Genomic DNA, 20508 nt, shown 5'->3' with positions numbered 1-20508 from the left:
AGAGCTCAGCGAGCAACTAGGAAAATAGCCAAATCTAGCAGCAACATAAGGTCAACAATGGCAAGAGTCTAGGTATGTGTGGCCACCTCTCATTACAAGAAAAACCCTCATAGACATCGGTGGAACAACATTGGTTTTAAGCAAAAAACGATGTCTTTGAATATTTTACACCGATTTTTCCAAAAACCGGTGTCTATAAGCATAGATTTTCACTCATAGACATCGATTTTTTAAGCCGATGTCTATTACTGTCCTTTTTTCGTTAATAGACACCGATTTTAACAGCGATTTTTAAAACCCGGTGTTTATGATAAAATAAAATAATTTAATTTTCCCACCAATACTTAGCCAAAATTTACAACATTTCGCTCTTCCCTCTAAACCTAAACCTATATCGCGCTGTCCACCACTTTCCTCCTCGACGCTGGCCATCCAACTATCTCTCTCACTCTCATCTCCCTCTTTCCCTTCCTAGATCGATGCACAACACAGCTTGCCTTGTGTTTGACTGAGGACGCAGAGGGTAGCAGCGTAGGCGGCTTGACCCATGGAGGACGAGGTGACAGAGTTGCATTCCATCCCCCCGACGCCGCCATGGCCGCAGATCTGGAGAGAGGGCGGTATGTGGTTGTTGTACTCTTCCTTTGCTACAGTATGATCCTAGGACTCCAGTCGATCGCAGCAGAGAGGCCTCTTGGGTCGTCAACGGCGCAGGCAGGAAGCAACCGTAGCGATCGCATGGAAGACGACAAGCCTCCTCTCCTCGGTCGCCTTGTGAATTCTCTCCCCAAGAATGGCTCTCACTCGCACGCTTAGCCAGTATGAAACCCTTTCCCTTCTTCTCTCAACCAAATCGTGTTCTTTTTTCCTGTTTTTCTACTTTGGTTTGAGATTGGAAGTTTGCAAATTTGGGGTGGCAGGAACTGGAGCTAGGGTGGAGGGTTGCGCTCGGATCCACGATCATTTTCGCAGGATCCGCTCTCGGGAGCGTCGGGGGAGTGGGGGGAGGCGGCATCTTTGTGCCCATGTTTATTGGATTTTTTTTCTTTTGTAAACAGGTTTTCTTAGTTACAACTTACAAGTCTGGTAGCATCATCACAAGCGCTCTTAAAAAACACAAAATGTCGTGCTTTGGATGTTGCGAAGAGAATGATAATAATCGAACTGCTGCCAGTGGTGGTCCTTATGTTGCAAGCCATTCAGCTGGTAAGGATACCTAAAATGGCCACTAGAGTTGTTTTATTCCAAATTAAGTCTTCTTCCATTTCAACTGGATGACTAAATCTATTTTAGAGGTATCATTAGCAATTTTTCAATTCTAATGAATATGGATGCCTATTTTGCAGGAAATGATGGAGCCTATCTTTCTGCCAATACTCCTTCTAAGGGTGCCCAAACTGTTAAGCCGCAACCTATTGCAGTCCCAGCTATTCCTGTTGACGAGATAAGGGAGATCACAAAAAATTTTGGTGATGAAGCTTTGATTTGGGAGGGTTCATTTGGTAGAGTGTATTTTGGTGTCCTAAAGAATGAGAGAAGCACAGCTGTAAAAAAAAATTAGATTCAAGCAAGCAGCCAGATCAAGAGTTTTTGGCACAGGTTTTAGTCATACTTAGTTTAACCTTATTAGTTGGGGTGTCATGCTCATATGAACAATTTTACAGGTTTCCATGGTGTCACAGCTGAAGCATGAGAATGTCGTGGAGTTGGTTGGTTACAGTGTTGAAGGAAATCTCCGTCTGTTAGCATATGAGTTTGCTACAATGGGGTCTCTCCATGACATTCTTCATGGTATGAACTTTTCTTAGGCAAACTTATCCATTATTGCAACCATGCTATTACAATGGCACATTGATTAAAATCAAGTATTAGAAAACATATACAAACAATATATGATTGGTCACTTGACTGCATAGTTTATATAAAGGACACCGACACATGTGGACATATATGTCACCAAAATATTTAAACCACTTAACTGCATAGTTTATATAAGGAACACAGATACATGTGGACATCTATGGCGTCAAAATTTTAAAGTTAATTATGTTGATGAGAGTATGTGGCAATGTGTATGAAAATATTTAAGCGTACATCTGATACAAAACATATCCTATGATAAAACCTAAGTAATCCGTTTAAAATAAATTTTCACATCTACCACCCTTATGTCATTTTAATCAAGCTAAGTAAACTAGAAATTTTCACATCTATCACGTAGCACACTAAAAATCAGCATACTGTCTCAAGCAGTTTAAGATTCCCCTTTTCCATTAAGGAGAGCCTCATCCTTTGCCTTTGTCAATTGTCATTTGACAACTTGTAATTTTTGCAATGGATCTTATGCAATACTATTTTGCCACATGATAATATCCATAACAATGTTTAATACAAATTGAACCTAAGTTCATCAATTAAACAGAGGGAACCATGTGTTGTTCTTTCCTTTGTATGCTTATTGAACAGGTAAATGTTTGGCTTAAGTTAATGTCAGGGATTGAAGATAAGTGGCTAAGTTGTTTTTTCATGGGAGCAGGACTGCTGGCTTTTGTCTATATTTCTCACCAACATGTACAACCTGTGAAGTACAAAGAAATGTGCGTATTAAAGAATTTAGTAGAATTATTCAAGGAACACAGAAAACTATAATTAATTAAATGTTATTCTGAATTTGTTTTCTAATCTCCTAGTACAACCAATTGTGTGTGGCTCATCTCATGATCATTCCAACTGTTGGAAGATGTTTATCATTTATATGTCACATTAAATCCTTCTTTCTCCCTGTGATAGATAGTAAAACATCTATATGGTCAGATAGTCCAAAATCATTTATGTTTATTTTACTCCTGAACTAAATGATAAAATAGATTCGCAGAGCGAAGCAATAGATGAGATTTTATCATCATTATGTTGATGCTCTATACTATGATTTCATGTATCAAGCTTGCCTAGAGAGTTCTAAAGTGACAATGGATTCAGAAGATTAGCACTTCAAGTAATTTATTTAAAAGTAGCAAACAGTGATGTCTATAACTATGCACAGGACGAAAAGGAGTTAAAGGAGCACAACCAGGACTAGTGTTGTCATGGCTCCAAAGAGTTAAAATTGCTGTCGGAGCAGCAAAAGGATTGGAATACCTGCATGAGAAAGCCCAGCCTCATATCATTCATTGTGATATAAAGTCAAGTAATGTTTTACTCTTTGATGATGATGTTGCAAAAATAGCTGATTTTGATCTATCAAATCAAGCTCCCGACAGCTGATTTTAATTATTGTTCCTATTTTCTTGTGTTTGTAAGAATTCTATTGTAATGCTTATTCCTATTTTTCTGCATTTGGATCCTCTGTATGAGTATGTTTTCCTTCGTAAATCAGTAATTTTAACTCTTATCAGTTCACTTTCATTAATCTCTTGTTAATTCTTTGGAACTCTTTCATATTATCCCATTTTCTGAGAAGACAATAACAGTTTTGGTTTGTAGAAGAATATGACATATTGCTAGCAGATTGTTCTAATACAAGTTGAGTTTCTGAGGTTATCTGTTTAAATAAAAATCTTCTCTTCCTATTTCATTTTGTTCTTTTAAAAATTTATTATGTCAATATAAGTCTATTTAAATAAAAATCTTCTCTTCCTATTAGTTAATTCTGTTGCTTGCTAGTGATTATGCTTATCTACTATTTGCTTTACTCTCACATGTGAGAGTCAGTTCTTTTCTTACATGTTTGTTTATATCAGATGTTTAAGTTTATTTATTTATAACAAGTACTCTCTTTTTTCCTGTGTTTAGGAAAGTGAAAGTGAGGATGATGGTCTTGACATGGGTGATGATGATGATGTTGAGGAACCTGAAAATGAACCAGAGGCTGTTAGGAAAGAATCAACCATTGAGAAACCTACTCCTGTTTTAGCACCACCCAAAGATGATGAAAGACAACTGTCAAAGAAGGAGCTTAAGAAAAAGGAAATGGCAAAGTTGGATGTACTTCTACATGAAATGGGCATTGCAAATAAAGATAGTAATACTGTACAAAATGAGACAGCTGGTAATGTCTTCTTTCACATAATTGGTTTATTTTTGATAGATAGTAAATTTTAATTCACTTGAGTTGCTTCATACATATGAAGTGATTGTTTAATGTGTGCTGAATTTGTTTATCCTTGTTATGCAGACAAGAAGCAACTGGAGCAAAGTAGTGAAGGGGAGAAGAAAGAAAGTGTTGGTGCTCCTTCAGAGAACAGAATCTTAAAGAAGAAGAAATCCAAGAAAGAAAAATCATCAAAGGAACAGGAAGAACATGATCAAAAATAGGAGAAAAGAGACATTGAAGCTGAAGTGGCAGATGCATCTGCAGTTGACGTAAAGGAAAGGATAAAGAAGGTGGCCTCCATGAGGAAGAAGAAATCAAGCAAAGAGATGGATGTCGAACAGTTGAATAAAAGGACTTCTTACTTAAGCAGTAGGTTAATTGGTACCTCAACTGGCCAATTGTAAGAAGAATATTTGTGTAATTTGTGGATACGAATTTAATGTGTGCAATACCTATTATCTTTTTATGTTGTAAGAATAATATTTGTGCTGGTTACATGGATATTGACTTGTTTGTATAATATCGGTTTTTCACTGTTTCATAAATTGAATCCGTGTCGTTAAACAATACTGATATTACATCAGTTTTCCACGCCTGTTAAAACTGGTGTCATTAACTAATATTACATCGGTTTTATACCGTTGCTGAAACAGTGTCATTAAGTGATACTACACCGGTTCATAACCGATTCGAAAATCGGTGTCGTTAAGTGATACTACACCGGTTTTAATCCGATATCTAAAATGGCAGACCTTTTACATCTCTTTCATAGACATCGGTCAAAAATGTAATAGACAGCGGTGGAAAATCGATGTCTATGAGGATTTTTATTGTAGTGTCTTCTTCATTTTCATATTCCTTCTTTCCACTTCTCCTCCCTCTATCTTTCATCATTTTCTTCTTCCTCCTCTCCATCTTTCTCTTCCACCACAGCACCACTCCTCTAAGTCAGTAAAAATTCAAGTAAATCAAAGTTTCAAATGTTGTTCGATGTCTCGGTCAGCACAAGCAAAGTTTTTTGTTACGCCCACCAACTGTTATGTGAGAGCGCTCAACCTAACTTCAAGATGCACTCCACCAACTGCTTTGAGGTACGCAACCAACTCCTCTTCCTTTGCATCATCTGCCTTTTCCTCCACTTTTTCTACATCTTCCTACTCTTCCACCACTTGTCCACCTCTTTGTCCTCTTCCTTTGTCTCCTCTTCTACCTCGTAAGCATCTTCCTTTGCCACCTCCTCCTCCTCCATGGAGCGATTGTCACTTGACCGACATGAAACAATATTGTTTTGAAACATTTTTGATTCTGTTTGGTGGCCGAACCCCAGAATCAGATCGAGACTTGAAGCTTTGAGTTAAATCACTTTTATTATTGTATTAACTAGAGCTTTATGTCGTCTCCTTTAGCTCTTGATTTCAACTTTAAACAATGCGACGTTTCGGCTATCTAATTATCGAATCTTTACCAATAAAGAATGGCGAGGTTGTACTAAAATATTATAGCCTTTCTTCTTTTAGCTTAAGGAGCACATGATAATATCACAAGCTCCTCCTTATTTCAACCATTTACTATATTTCATATAAATAATGTATTCATCAATATCTAAATCCAAAATAACTAAACAATTTTAGGTATTTTGAGTCCAACCAAATTAACAATTCCTCCAATTCTTTTGTTGATTTTGAAACTTCATTTTCTAATTATTTCTATTTCTATTTAACTTAAACCTAATTAAAGCTTCAAGTTTAATCTAACTATCATCAATTAGCATGATTTCGCTTGCATATAACATACACTAAAATACACTAAAGAAGTTTATCTTGAATATGATTTAACAGTTTTATCCATAGTTAAATACCATGTAATGTCATGCCCATCGACATGGATAGAATTTTCCGTTCTATTCGCCAACTACCACCGGAACAATCTTCTAAGCTCGTGAAGGCAACTACAGTCTCGCAACTTCCTTCATTTTTTATTATTATTATTTTAATCTGTTTTTCATTACTATTTTTTATTTTTAAGATATTTAATTCAAATTCCTTTGTCTCTTAATCTTTTTCTTCTTTATTTTCTATTTATGGTTAATTCTTTTTCCTCTTTATGGTTAATTTTTTTAGTTCTTCATCTGTGCAAAATATAATTTTTAACCTTATAAATATGCTACTATCAATTAAATAATAAAAAATTAATTTAATTTTAAATTAATCAAAATAATTTCAAATGAAATCTAGTTTAAACTTTCTTCCTTTTATGGTTATTTTTTTCAGTTCTTCATCTAGCTTGTGCAAAATATAATTTTTAAGCTTATAAATATGCCACTATCAATTAAATAATAAAAAATTAATTTAATTTTAAATTAATCAAAATAATTCTAAATAAAATCTAGTTTAAACTTTCTTGATTCTGTCATGTATAATCGGGGAACTTCTCCTCACGCTAATTAAGTATCAAATATTAACTTTAAGAGAGAATACTTTAAATTTAGTATTTAACATCTCAAATATAACTAAGTAGTAAGCGTATAAAAGGCAAATATTGGTAAAAATATTTTTAATTACAATATTTATATTTTAAAAAGTATATCCGAGATGTATGAAAAAACATGGAATTATATTATCCCGGTCATAAAATAAATTAATCGATTTAAAATTTTAAATATTAATTTTATGTAGTACTAAGATTGACACATTATAATCGGTATGACTTAAAATTTTAAATCTTAGTTTTATGTAGCACTAAGATTGACATTATTATAATCATTAACTAATAAGTATGTAGGCAATAAATGATATTTGTTAATTTTATTAATTAATTAGAATTTTAATAATTTGTTACTATAAATATTATAATACCTAGTTCATAAATATTATTAATAGAGTCAATGTACAACTAATCTTATTAAAGAATTGACTACATCAATCAAAGGAACCTTTACCGTAAAATCCGAACATATATATATATATATATATATATATATATATAGAACAGCGCCCGCTCCTCCCACCCACTCTCCCTCCCTCTCAACCAGCCCTAGTCGCAGGCGCTGTTGCCATAGGCTCATTTCCCTGGACGTTTTTGTCACCAAAGCCAGCGCCAACACCAAAGTTGCAATCAACGCAGCTTCGCCTCCACCGCAACCCGCAGCAACGTGGACACCTATATATAACAGTGCCACCCAACTCCTTTCATTTCGGCCAAAGGTAGGTGGTCTCGGGTCAGATTCAATTAAGAAATTTGTCACGATTTGTCGCAGTTTTGTTAGTAGACAATGATTTAGTTGACGGATGGTGAAACAAAGTTTTTTTTTATCAACTGTGTAACTGATGATTTTTTTAGATGAATTTAAAGACCAGTTTAATAATATAATTTCCTATTATTCTCAGTCATTACTATTCTTTTCCACAACAAACGCCTTTTTGATAAACAGTAATCCCACAATGTCACATGAATTAAATATTAAACATAACATTAAGTTTTCTTTGCATTGTGTTATATATGCATTTTCTTCTCACATATATATGTGCAAGTGAAGAGGCTAACATCAAGTATCTCAAACCCTTAGAACTTGTGGCACAAGGAGAATGACCCTGAAATTTTCACCCCCTATTTCCTAATTTAGGGATCAAAATTAAATTTGGTCCCTAAATTAGGGACAATTAAATTCGGTCGTCAAATTCTTATTCCCTAAATGCATGTGTAGTTCTTGTTCGGCATCCTAATCTCTAAGTTAGGAACTGAATTTATTTTTAATCACTAATTAGAGACCGAATTTAATTTTGATCCCTAAATAGGGGTCAAAATTAAATTCGGTCTTTAAAATAGCGTCTGAATTAGTTTCGGTTGTTATAGTCGCTAATTAACGACCAAATTTAATTCTGGTCTCTAAATTAGTGACCGAATTAAATTCGATAAATATTTCCGTCATTAATTTAGAATTTTCTTATTATAATAGATTACAGCTTACCTCACTACCTTTTTACTTGATTGGCAACTATAATTAATGTTCAATTACAGTCATCTCATACCTTGTCGTCTAACTTCCAAACTAACCAACCTCACGCATTGTATATATCTTACCTATTTTTCCGGACAATAGAACACTTTGACTTTCTTTTAGGGTGCGTTTGATTCAAGTTATCATATATAATCTTGATTATGTGATTACCTGCTAATCACATAACCAAGGTTATGAGGAATAAAACATAACCAAATGTTGTTTGATTCAACCTAGGTAATGCAACAAAAATTTGTTTGTTTGAAAGTTTTAATGAATACATTAGTTTAATATTTTACCGTATTACCTTCAGTTACAAAATCAACTATATATATTATTATTATTATTATTATTATTATTATTATTTATTTTTTTTATGTTTTTTTTTTACTTTTCTTTTTCTTGTATATATTTTTTACTTTTTTATGTTTTTTTTTTATTTTTTTAATGTTTTTATATTTTTTATATTATTAATATATATATATATTTTTTATTTTTTTACATTTTTAAAATTTTAATTTTTATTTATTTATTTTATTTTTAATTTTTAAAATTTTTATAAATTTTTTATTTTTTAAAATTTTAAAATTTTTTAAAACTTTTAAAATTTTTTAAAATTTTATTTTTTAATTTTTTTAATTTTTTTTTTAAATTTAAAAATTTTAAAATTTTTTAAACATTTTTTTACATTTTTTAATATTTTTTTTACATTTTTTCTCTTTTTTCCATGTTTTTTCTTATCGGAGGGTATTTTTGGTAAAAAAAAATCGTTAACCCCGGAATCAAGAAAAACCTTAGTTTTCTGAGGTTTTCCGATTCCGGGTTGCATAACCCTTTTGCTGACGTGTCAGGCATGGAACATTATTCGAGAATCTTTGAATATCTAAACCAAACAAGGTTTTTGTTGATAACCTTGGATGGATAACCAAGGTTATCAAGAATAATCCTGAACCAAACGCACCCTTAGTGTCATCTTTGAGATAAGCTAAGCTGATACGATGCATGTTTGTGGGGTCCTAAAGATGATATGGTTTTGAGGCATGACCACCACAGGAAGGCCAGAAGTTAAGCCTCCGTGGTTAGTCAGCAGTTAGGCTGACGTGGAAGTCAGGAAGGTCAGAAGTCAAGCCTCCGTGGCCAGTCAGCAGTTAGGCTGACGTTGAAGTCAGGAAGGTCAGAAGTCAAGCCTTCGTGGCCAGTCAGCAATCAGGCTGACGTGGAAGTCAGGAAGGTCAAAAGTCAAGCGTACGTGACCAGGGTCAAAGTCTCAACTTACGGGGCGATCAAAGGAGGAGATCATAAGCCGGACAAGGACCAACCCCGATAACGGTCTATGGCAGAGCCCGAGCCCATGGGTCAGGTATAGTTGAAGACAGCCCACAAGCCAGGGGTAACATATATACGAGCAGGTCTGGACATAGACCTAGCGAGCAGGTCGGAAAGTGCCAGCCATGGATAACAGTGGATAGGAGCAGATCTGGACACACACCTAGCGAGCAGGTCGGGAAGTGCCAGCCATGGATAACAGCGAATAGGAACAGGTCTGGACACAGACCTAGCGAGCAGGTCGGGAAGTACCAGCCATGGATAACAGCGGATAGAAGCAGGTCGGGACACAGACCTGTCGTACAGATCGAGAGGTACATGCCAAGGATAGCAAGTATAGAGGCAGATCTGGATACAGATCCAGCGTGCAGGTCGGGACATCCAAACCAAGGATCACAGGTCTGGATACAGATCCAGCGTGCAGGTCGGGACATCCAAACCAAGGATCATATGTCTAGTTACAGACCCAATGTGTAGGTCGAGAGGTACAAGCCATGAATAATATTAAGCAGTAAACAGGTTTGGATACAGACTCAGCGTGCAGGTTAGGACGCAGACCTGGCAGACAGACCTAGCATTTCGGCACTACAGGACAAACAAGCCAGGGAATCGTAACTGCTTGTCAGAAAATGTCAGAAAGCAATCAGCGTGTCAGGGAATATTCTCACAGTCAGGGCTCATTAGCCCAGTTGGTTACCTCGCCGACCTATGAAGAGGCGCCACGTGTCATTCACCACCAGACAAAGTCTGACAGCCGACATTCCCTGACACCCGTCAGACCCAGAAACTTCCATTGCAGTATAAAAAGGGATGCCTTGTCTCTTATGCAGGTACGCTCACTCGTCATTTCTCACTAGTCTTTTGCTTTTTGTCCTTTCTCTGTGATTTCTGGGGAAAAAGTACCTGACTTGAGCATCAGAGGGCCTGACCCGGGGACTTTTCCCCTAGTTTCTAGTCCCTAACGACTCGAGAGATCGTCTGAGTGTGTGTAGAGCGACAGCGTCATCTTCCTGGTCGTCAATCTCAATCAGCCGTCCGTACGAACCTTTCAGAGGGGGCCCTAGGTAGATCAGACGCCTCCACGACCTTTCGTCAACATCCAGTACACCAAGGCCTACCTCCATCCGACTCAGCTTCCGGACAGGATCAAATTTGACGTCGTCTGTGGGAAATCACAACAACCTGTTCCGGGACGTGACGATGGAGTCGGAGCGTATCAATGTCACAATGACCGCCGGAGAGTACGAGCTTTTCAAGGAGGCTAAGAGGCGAGCGGCCTCGGAGAAGCAAACGACCGTTTCGCGACCGCGACAAGCTCCTGTGGAAGCTTCTAAGGAGCCCCTTCCTGTCTCAGATCGGGGCTCTAAAAGAAAACAGCCTGAGATATTGCCTCAGGTTCTTTATCGTGAGCCTGGTGTTGGATACTATCAGCCAGAGCCCCAAGGCCACAACCTCAAAAAAGAACAACCACAAATCTCCATGGTCGAAAGTTCATTGCCGCAAGACTCGAAGAAAGTAAAGGCTCTTGTCGTGGCAGAAATATTCCCTGAAGATCCGGATGAGAAAGTGCCTTTCTCGGCCAGGATCTTGAACGAGAGATTGCCTAAGGGCTACAGAGCTCCTTCAATCGGCGAATATGACGGAAGCAAGGACCCAGAGGAACATTTGCGCAAGCTTAAAAATGCGGCCCTGTTACATCAATACAGTGATGCTGTTAAGTGTAGGATTTTCTTGAACACTTTAGCTGGCTCGGTTTTAAAGTGGTTTGATGGGCTACCTCAAGGGTCCATCACCTGTTTTCTAGACTTCAAAACGGTTTTTCTGCGTCGATTTGCCAGCAGTAAGAAGTATCAGAAGACAGATCATTGTCTCTTCGCCCTGAAGCAGGGACCGACCGAGCCTTTAAGAAGTTACATCAATCATTTTAATCAAGTGGCTCAAGATGTTCCCACGACCACTTTAGAGATTAATGAGTGTCTTCTCTCACGGATTAGGGGAAGGAGAATTCTTCAGAGATCTCATCAAAAATCCAGCTCGGAATTTTGATGAGATGGTGGAAAAGACTGCTTCTTACATCAAAGTGGAAGAAGCCCAAGCAGCTCGGAGGAAAACTGAGAGACCACCTCCCTCCACCAACAAGCAGGAAAAAAGAATACCCCAACCTCCTCAACCTCTACCGCGAGCCCGGGAAGCCAGACTTGCCTTCCATCCTGGCCGGAGATCAGACCGGTTCCCCGAGTTGCAGCTGTGCATGTTCCCCGACCGGGACCATGGAACAATCGGTACTGTACTTATCATCGGTCTCGCACTCATGATACTAACCATTGCTTTTAGTTCGCGCGAGATTCCAAGAAGGTTGCCGAGAAGGGTTTGCCTCCACCTGAATTAGCCCCTCAGTTGATCAGGATGATGGAGGAACAAAGAGGCATGACTGGATAGGCCGGGCAATCTCGTCCCGATCTTGCAGGACCCAGTACCCATCAACCCGGTCGGGGGAAGGAACCGGAGGGATCGCGGGAGGCTGAGAACAGAGTTAATGCCGCTGTCAGGGAGATCGGCATGATATCTGGGGGACCAACCGATGGAGATTCAGGGAGAGCACGCAAGTCACATGTGCGTCGGTTGGAGGTACATACTGTCGGATGCAGTCAAGAGCAGGCTGCTGGCTCTGTTATCAGCTTTGGGCCAGCAGACCTGGAAGGTCTAGAACTGCCTCATGATGATGCTCTTATCATCAAGGTCATCATTGCCAACAACCGAGTTGCTCGGGTTTTTGTCGACACCGGGAGCTCGATCAATATTCTATTCAGGACTACATTCAAAGAGATGCAAATTGATGCTGTTGAACTCCAGCCGGTGGTCACATCTTTATATGGGTTTACGGACAATGGAGTGAAGCCCATGGGTCAGATTAAGCTGGCCCTATCGTTGGGCACCGAGCCGTTGGTGCGCACAAGGAGGAGCACTTTCATAGTAGTGGACTCCCCTTCTTCTTATAATGTCATTCTAGGAAGGTCCGTCTTGCATGAATTTATGGCTGCTGTTTCGACCTTCCATCAAAAAATCAAATTCCCCGTAGGCGAGCAGGTCGGGGAAGTTAAAGGAGAGCAGAGAGTCTCGTGACAATGCTACATTGATATGGTCCGAGTGGAAGCTCGGAAAAATCAAAGAACGCAAGACAGGGGTGTGCACGCTGTTCAAGAAGAGCCTCTACCTGTAGCGACAGAATCAATCCTGTGGGAGGAGGTGCAACTATATGCCGAGCGACCTGAAAGTCTGACCCGGGTGGCAAGCGACCTTCCCTCTCCCCTCAAGGAAGAGCTAATTCAATGCTTAATTCGTAACAGGGACGTCTTCGCCTGGTCCACAGAGGAGTTACCTAGAGTCAGGTCGGAGGTAGCCGAGCATAAATTACATCTGTTACCTGACTCCAGACCTGTCAAGCAGAAGAAGAGAAACTTCTCAGCTGACCAAAATAAAATAATCAGAGTTGAAGTGGATCAGCTCAGGAAGGCAGGTCACGTTAGGGAAGTACAATTCCCGTCCTGGATCTCTAACGTAGTCCTGGTAAAGAAGCCCAACAATAAGTGGAGGGTGTGTATAGACTTCCGAGATCTTAACCGAGCCAGTCCCAAGGATTGTTATCCTCTACCTCGGATTGATCAAATGGTGGACTCCACGGCCGGATGCGAGAGAATCTGCATGCTGGATGCCTACCAAGGATATCATCAGATTCCTCTAGCGAAGGAAGACCAAGAAAAGGTTAGCTTCATTATGGCAAACGGTACTTTCTGTTATACTGTTATGTCCTTCGGTCTCAGGAATGCTGGAGCCACCTATCAAAGAATGATGGACAAAATTTTCCGGGAGCAAATTGGACGCAATGTGGAGGTTTATGTGGACGACAAACTCATCAAGTCCCCATTAGCCGAGAACCTGAATAAAGATGTAGAAGAAACATGCCGGACTCTCCGGCAATATGGATTAAAGCTGAACCCATTGAAGTGTTTGTTTGGAGCTAAGGGAAGAAAATTCTTGGGTTATCTGGTGACTGAACGAGGGATAGAAGCTAATCCGGAAAAAGTTCAAGCACTAAAAGATATGCAGCCTCCTCAAAATTTGAAAGAAACCCAGAAGCTGGTCGGCAGAATAATAGCTCTGTCCAGATTCATTTCCTGATCTGCAGACCGAGCTGCTCCTTTCTTCAAGGTGCTAAGGAAGGCCTCCAAATTTCAATGGGATGAAGAATGCACGAGAGCTTTCGAAGAATTGAAGAAGTATTTGGAGACTCTCCCCTCTCTCTTTAAGCCAGTTATAGGAGAACCTTTATGGGTCTACTTGTCTGCCACCCCCGAGGCTGTAGGGGCTGTGCTTGTTAAAGAGCATGATAATGTACAACGACCAGTGTACTTTTTCAGTCATCTATTAAAAGGGGTCGAGTCTGATACACGACCCTAGAGAAGTTGGTTTATGGACTGGTTCTTATGGCTCGGCGACTTAGACCATATTTCTTATCATATCCCATCATGGTTCTGACTAATAGCACCATGGGAAGAGCACTAACTAATGTAGAAGTTGCGGGTCGACTTATCAAGTGGACAACGGAGTTGGGAGAATATGGCATACAGTATCAGTCGTGCACCGCCATTAAGGCGCAGGCCTTAGCAGATTTCCTAACAGAAATTCATCAAACCAACTCTGAAGAAACCTGGAAGGTTTATGTAGATGGATCGGCTAATCACCAGGGAAGTGGGGTTGGGGTCTTGGTAATATCTCCTCAAGGAGATATACTACAATTGGCAGTTCGATTGAATTTTCGAGCTACGAACAATGAAGTAGAATACGAGGCTTTGTTGGCAGGACTGCAAGCAGCTCGGCATGTTGGGGCAACCCGGGTAATTATTTATTCGAATTCCCAGTTTGTGACTCAGCAAGTAACCGGCAATTTTAAGATAAATTACGATAAATTGCAAACGTATCGGGAAGCTTATGAGAAGATGAAGGAAAAATTTACAGAGGTTACTGTAACCAAGATACCCAGATCAGAAAATGAGAGGGCAGATGAGTTAGCAAAGATGGCCAGTTCCTTAACTACTTGGGTGTTAGATCGGTCAACGACACAAACCTTTCTAATAGTCTAGATAGATTTGCAGAATAATCAGGAGGCAAGTATTGATTGGCGGGCACCCATGATCACCTATCTTAGGCAAGGTGTCTTACCCACTGACCCAGAAGAATCACGGCTGGTTCAGAGGCAAGCCCATGCCTATGTCATGATCGGAGATCAGCTCTACAAGAGGTCCTTTTCCAGGCCCTTACTTAGATGCTTGGATATGGAAGAAGCCGACCAGGCCTTGCGAGAAATATATTTGGGATGCTGTGACAATCATGTGGGTGGTTGGACATTATCTCGTAAAGTGCTCATAGCCGGGTATTTTTGGCCTACATTACAAAGGGATGCTCACAAGTTGGTAAATACATGCCTATCCTGCCAGAGACATCAAAATTTAATACACCGACCGACAGCTCTGCTCAGAACCTCCATAGTCTCATATCCTTTTGATCAATGGGGTATGAATATTATAGGACCATTTCCGATGGCTCCAGATCAGAGGCGTTTCTTATTGGTGGCAGTAGATTATTTTTTTAAATGGGTAGAAGCAGAAGCCTTAGCCCGGATCACCGAGGATGTCGTCATTCAATTCCTGTGGAGCAACATTATTTGTAGATTTGGTATTCCTCATAAGCTAGTGTCTGATAATGGAAGGCAATTTCAAGGACAAAGAATCCAGGCCTGGTGCAAAGGATTTGACATAGTGCAAGCCTTCACGTCGGTAGCATATCTCCAAAGCAATGGTCAGACCGAGGTAGTCAACAGAGAAATAATACGGGGCCTAAAGGTCAAGCTGGATCATGTCGGGGGAAGTTGGGTGGAAGAGCTGCCAAGCATTCTGTGGGCTTATCGTACAACACCTCGAGAAAGTACAGGTTTGACACCATTTCACCTGGTCTATGGCAACGAGGCAGTGGTACCAATAGAAATCGGAGTGCCATCAGTCAGGAGGATATTATATGATGAAGAAAATGTGAAACAGCGGTTGGCTGAGTTAGATCTTATTAGTGAAACCCGTGACAGAACGGCGGCTCGGCTGGAGGCTTATCGACAAAGAATGAGACAAAATTATAACAGAAGAGTGATTACTCGATTCTTTGGAGAAGGAGATCTGGTCTGGAAGAAAATCAAGCTCGTGGGGGACGTAACTAAACTAGCACCTCAGTGGGACGGGCCTTACAAAGTCATTAAAAAGTTAGTATCCGGAGCTTACTATTTACAAGATGAGCGGGGTAAGAAGCTAGACCGACCTTGGAGCGCTAATTATTTGCGACCTTGTAGAGACTGAGGGATTATATAACAAAGAGTGAGTTAGGCCATGAGCCGAGCTGTTGCCTGATTGACAGACCTGGTAAAAGCCAGATTGGAAAGAGCGATGTGGAAGTATAAAAGCAGAAAATGTACATCTCAATATTCCTTTCAGCCAACTAAACAATTCTGACAAAAATAAAACCTAGAATGCAAAGTATTTTACAAGAAGTTGTTGTCATTATGTACAAGTAGCCAAGAAATGTCACTTGAAGGGTGCAAAAATGTCATCTGGGATCTCTTTAAGGATCCGGTCATGATCCAAAAATTCAGGAGGCGGAACTGATTTCAAATAGTTTTGCTCATAAAGTTGACGCAGAGCCCCGCCTGCAGCATAAATGACAGAAGTGGAGAAGCGCTGACCTACTTGAGTGCAAAATTCAGGAGAACTCAAGTATAAAGCCCGGCTCTGTTGACATCGATCATTTTCACCTTCTCTATAAAGGGTCAAGGTTGTCGATACGCCCTCTGTAGTGGCCCGAGCCTGAGCTAGTTCATTCCGGGCGATGACCAGTTCCGCTGCTTGGGAAGTCAATTGGGCTTCCTGGGATTTCAACTTCTGGTCTTGCTCCTGAGTTAGGGCCTCGGCAGTATGTAGCTTTTGAGCCAATTGGTCCATAGCTCGTTGATGCTCTGAAGTTTGTTGATCTATATTCTACTGGTGCACAATATTGACTTGGCTTTGTTATTCCTGGAGAGTTTTAAGTGCACAGTTGGCTTGAGCTAGGGATACTTCTAGGCTGTTCTTCTTTTTGGTTAGAGCTTTTATTTCGGCCCTCAGGGCATGGCTAGCCTGAACAAGATCATTCAACTGCAATTCCAATTCGGATACCTGGTCCCTCAGCATTTTATTTTGATGATAAACATCATGGAAGGACTGGTTTATTGACAGGGACTCTGCACAGGCCTGGGATATAAAGAAAATATCTGGTAAGAATAGGGAAGACAATAAAAGTGGTAGTCCATCATAGAAGCATACCTTGATGTATAGCTCAGAAAATCTTTCCATCTGAGCGAGGGGTGGCAGGTGTTCCATCTGGCGCATACTTCCTTCCCACAAGGTGGCCAAACGACCCTTTATGGTGAAGCAGCTGGTAGAGACATCTTTTCGGGACCTTAATCCCGCTTCAACAGGGGTGGTGGTACGATAGTGATGATGCATAGGTGGTGAAGGTTGTGAGGGTTCGACAGCTGATCCAGAAGGCCCCGCAGCTGATCCAGAAGGCCCCGCAGCAAATCCAGAAGGCTCTGCAGCAGATCCAGCAGGGTGAGAGGCTCGGTGCCGACGTCTCTGAGCCAGTGGTAGCTCATCTGAATCAGAATCATCGGAGGGCGGTCGAGCCCTGCGCCTAGAGGAAGAAGGGGCATCCTGGCTCAGGCGGTCATTGGTGGAGCGGGCCCGACGAGCTGCTTGAGAAGCGTCTCTGGAAGCAGCGTTGGTGAAGAAAACATTGCATGATCTTCTGTTGGTGCGGGTAGCACTAACGGTCTAACCCAGGTTTTGATGAATGACAAATAGGTTAAGTTAGTTGTGTTGTTGTCTGACACTTTGATCAAGTGTGTAGGAAAAGTCCAGACAGGTCGACGGGCTGACCGGATGTCTGGCACGAAGTCCAGCTAGGTCGACGGGCTGACCGGATAGCTGGCAAGAAGTCCAAGCGGGTCGACGGGCTGACCGGACGCTTGGCGAGAAGTCCAGTTAGGTCGACGGGCTGACCGGATAGCTGGCGAGAAGTCCAAGCGGGTCGACGGACTGACCGAACGCTTGGCGAGAAGTCCAGACGGGTCGACGGGCTGACCGGACATCTGGAGGGGAGTGACTGCGAGGACGCGTTCCCGGAAAGAGAACATTAGGCGTCGATCCGGCTTAGATCCATTTCGGATATCTAAGTCGAGATCGTGACTAGATTCCGGTCTCGGAAGGACGGAATCTAAGTCATACTTTGCTTATCTATAAAACTGTGCTAACAATCTTTGCTGCAGGGTACATTTGCCTCGGACTAACCTTTTCTTGCAGGAGAAGGACTTTCTGGAGAAGAGGGGATCCGGGCGCCCGGGAGGCAAGTTTTATCCCGATTGCGCGTCGCCACGTGGAGCTCACTGGTTGGACCTGCCACGTCCCACCAGGGCGCCTGGAAGGGATCCGGGGCGCCCTGAGCTTTATATAAAAGAAGGGGCAAGGGTGGAGCTTCAATATTAACTAAGAATCCAAGATCTGCTGCTCTGTGCTCTTGCGACGCTACGAAAAGCTCTCCGACTCAGTGCTGGTTTTGTTTTAATTCTATTGTCGGTATTTTCTTTATCTGTCAATTCTTGTACTTAACTCTGTAATATTCGAATTGATAGTGATTGCCCAACGAAAGTGGTCAAGGACCACGGGCCTTCGAGTAGGAGTCGTCACAGGCTCCGAACGAAGTAAAAAACAACTGTGTTCATTTACTTTTCCGCTGCGCTTATACTCGATATTTTCGAATCGATATTCACCCCCCCTCTATTGAATCTAACGGTCCTACAAGTGGTATCAGAGCAGGTACCGCTCTGATTTGGTGCAACCACCAATCAGACAAAGAGGGGGTCTTTTTAAAGAAAAATTATATATCGTTCGTTTTTAAAATAAAACCTTACGCCTTTCGTTTTTTCCCTCCAAAATTGTTTTTGAAAAATACATCGTCATCTTTTCACTATTATTTAGTATCGACAAAATATTACATTTTCAAAAATTTGAGATAATATTTTTTATTAATATTTTAATAATATTTTATTATTTTTTTTAAAAAAAAATTAGTGAAATATTATTTTTTCCAGCACTGCTAATCCAAGACCAAGTCTTGGGATTTTGTCTTTGTTTCATTGTGTGCAAGAACAATGTCTTTTCAAGAAGGATGGAACCCCAATGAACCACCACCGTACGATGAAGATTTCAACTACTGGAGGCGAAGAATGGAATGCTTCTTAGGAAGCGTAGATATCGATTATATGCTAATATTGAAAAAACCTTCTTAGAACTCGGAACTGAATAAAAACGTAAGTAAAATTCTTTGTAATATTTTACCTAACAATATCATATGCAGACTAGAAAAATACAAGAATGCATATGAGCTGTGGACCCAGCTTCACGAGACGCCAATGGAGCTAGAAGATCAAGTTAAAGTCGAATCCGGACTCGAGTCAGATCCAACGGAGAAGCCTGCTGAATTAGGGGTTGCGCTCAAGGTTAGTAATATTTACCAAAACACCCTTACTAGTAGTAGTTTAAAATATGTGCATGTTAATTTGGATATATTTGAAAGTATATGTGAAAATAGTGTACATGACAATACTTGCGAAAATACCCCTAGGACATTTTCTGATAAAACAAATATAATTAATTTAGAAAATACAGAAAATCTGAAAATAATTAATAAATCTAAAAATTCGAATTTAAACCTAAAGAAATTTGAAAATTCAAACAAAAAGGATGACAAGGTCAATATCAATCTAGACACAATTAATAAATTGTTTAATAATCTAGACAATATCAATCTAGAAAATTCTATCCAAACCCAAGATAATTTAATTAACAAAAAATTAAATTTTAATTATAAGACTTATTTAATAAATTCCACTAATTATATCAACTTAAAAGGTAAAGAAAATATAAGGATAAAATCAAACACTTTGATAAAATCAAAACGGAAGTTAACAAACTTAAAATTAAATGTTAAAGATAACATATTAAACAAAAATAATCTAGAAAATTCAAAATTAACAATTAATAAAAAGTTAAAAGATAAACCCTTAAAGAAATATAATTCAAACAATTTAATTAACTCAAAATTAAATAAAAACCTAAACTTTAAAAATAAGCTACTAAAGAAAGATAAGTCAATTAACCCAATAAAATTAAAATTGAAAGAAAATTTAAATATTAAATATACTCTTTTAAAGAAAGATAATTTGACCAATTTAATTAATTCAAAATTAAAAATTAAATTTAAATTACAAATTAAACATTAAAACTTAACTAAAACTAACTCTAATTATACAAGAAATCTTAAAAATAAAAATCAACAATTTAGGGGGAGGCTCCAGAATAGCTGGCACCTCCAAAAATAATTTACCCGACAGGGTAACCGAAACAAACTTACCCGGTAGGGTACCCAAAAACCAACCTACCTGGCAGGGTAGTTAGGAATAGAATAAACAGGGACAAAAGTTTAACTTGACAAGTAGTACTGGTGAAGTTTTGGATGATAGTACGTTGGGGAAGCTTGGGCATCGCATGTCTAGAAAGATATGGCTTCGATCTGGTGCATTTGGCCAAGTGGAACTGACCGAAGCTACCCCTTACGGATCCTAACTAGGTAGACCAAGGTTTGGTACTAAGCTCCGTGGATAGGACTATTCGGAAAACCTCGAAGGGTTGGTTACTTCTAATGATGTCCAGGTGACTCACCAAGCTTAGAAGATTATCCGAAGAATGCCTATTTGTTGAGACCAAAGCCAAACCTGAATCTAACACAAGTTAAACCAAACTCTGTAATTAAATCTAATTCATCTCACAAAATTATAGGATTCCCTGATTGATAATCTAGATCGGGTGAGATGAATAAGGATTAAATTAAATAATTTTCAAATTTCAAATTAAATTAAAATTAATTAAAATTAATTAAAATAAAATTTCGAATTTCA

General features: G+C 39.6%; 1 protein-coding gene and 1 pseudogene across 1 annotated transcript; both read left to right on the top strand.

Moving 5' to 3' along the window:
- Window positions 1-380: 380 nt before the first annotated feature.
- LOC121988606 lies at window positions 381-4613 on the top strand (annotated as a pseudogene).
- Window positions 3823-4314, top strand: LOC121991313. The gene is made up of 2 exons (XM_042545325.1): window positions 3823-4048; window positions 4175-4314. The coding sequence occupies exons 1-2, from the start codon at window positions 3823-3825 to the stop codon at window positions 4312-4314; spliced, it is 366 nt and encodes a 121-aa protein (XP_042401259.1).
- Window positions 4614-20508: the final 15895 nt, after the last annotated feature.

The sequence above is a fragment of the Zingiber officinale genome, chromosome 6B, assembly GCF_018446385.1.
Source record: "Zingiber officinale cultivar Zhangliang chromosome 6B, Zo_v1.1, whole genome shotgun sequence".
NCBI classification, from domain to species: domain Eukaryota; kingdom Viridiplantae; phylum Streptophyta; class Magnoliopsida; order Zingiberales; family Zingiberaceae; genus Zingiber; species Zingiber officinale.
The sequence above is the reverse complement of the archived record's forward strand: the minus strand, read 5'-3'. Positions and strand labels throughout refer to the sequence as shown.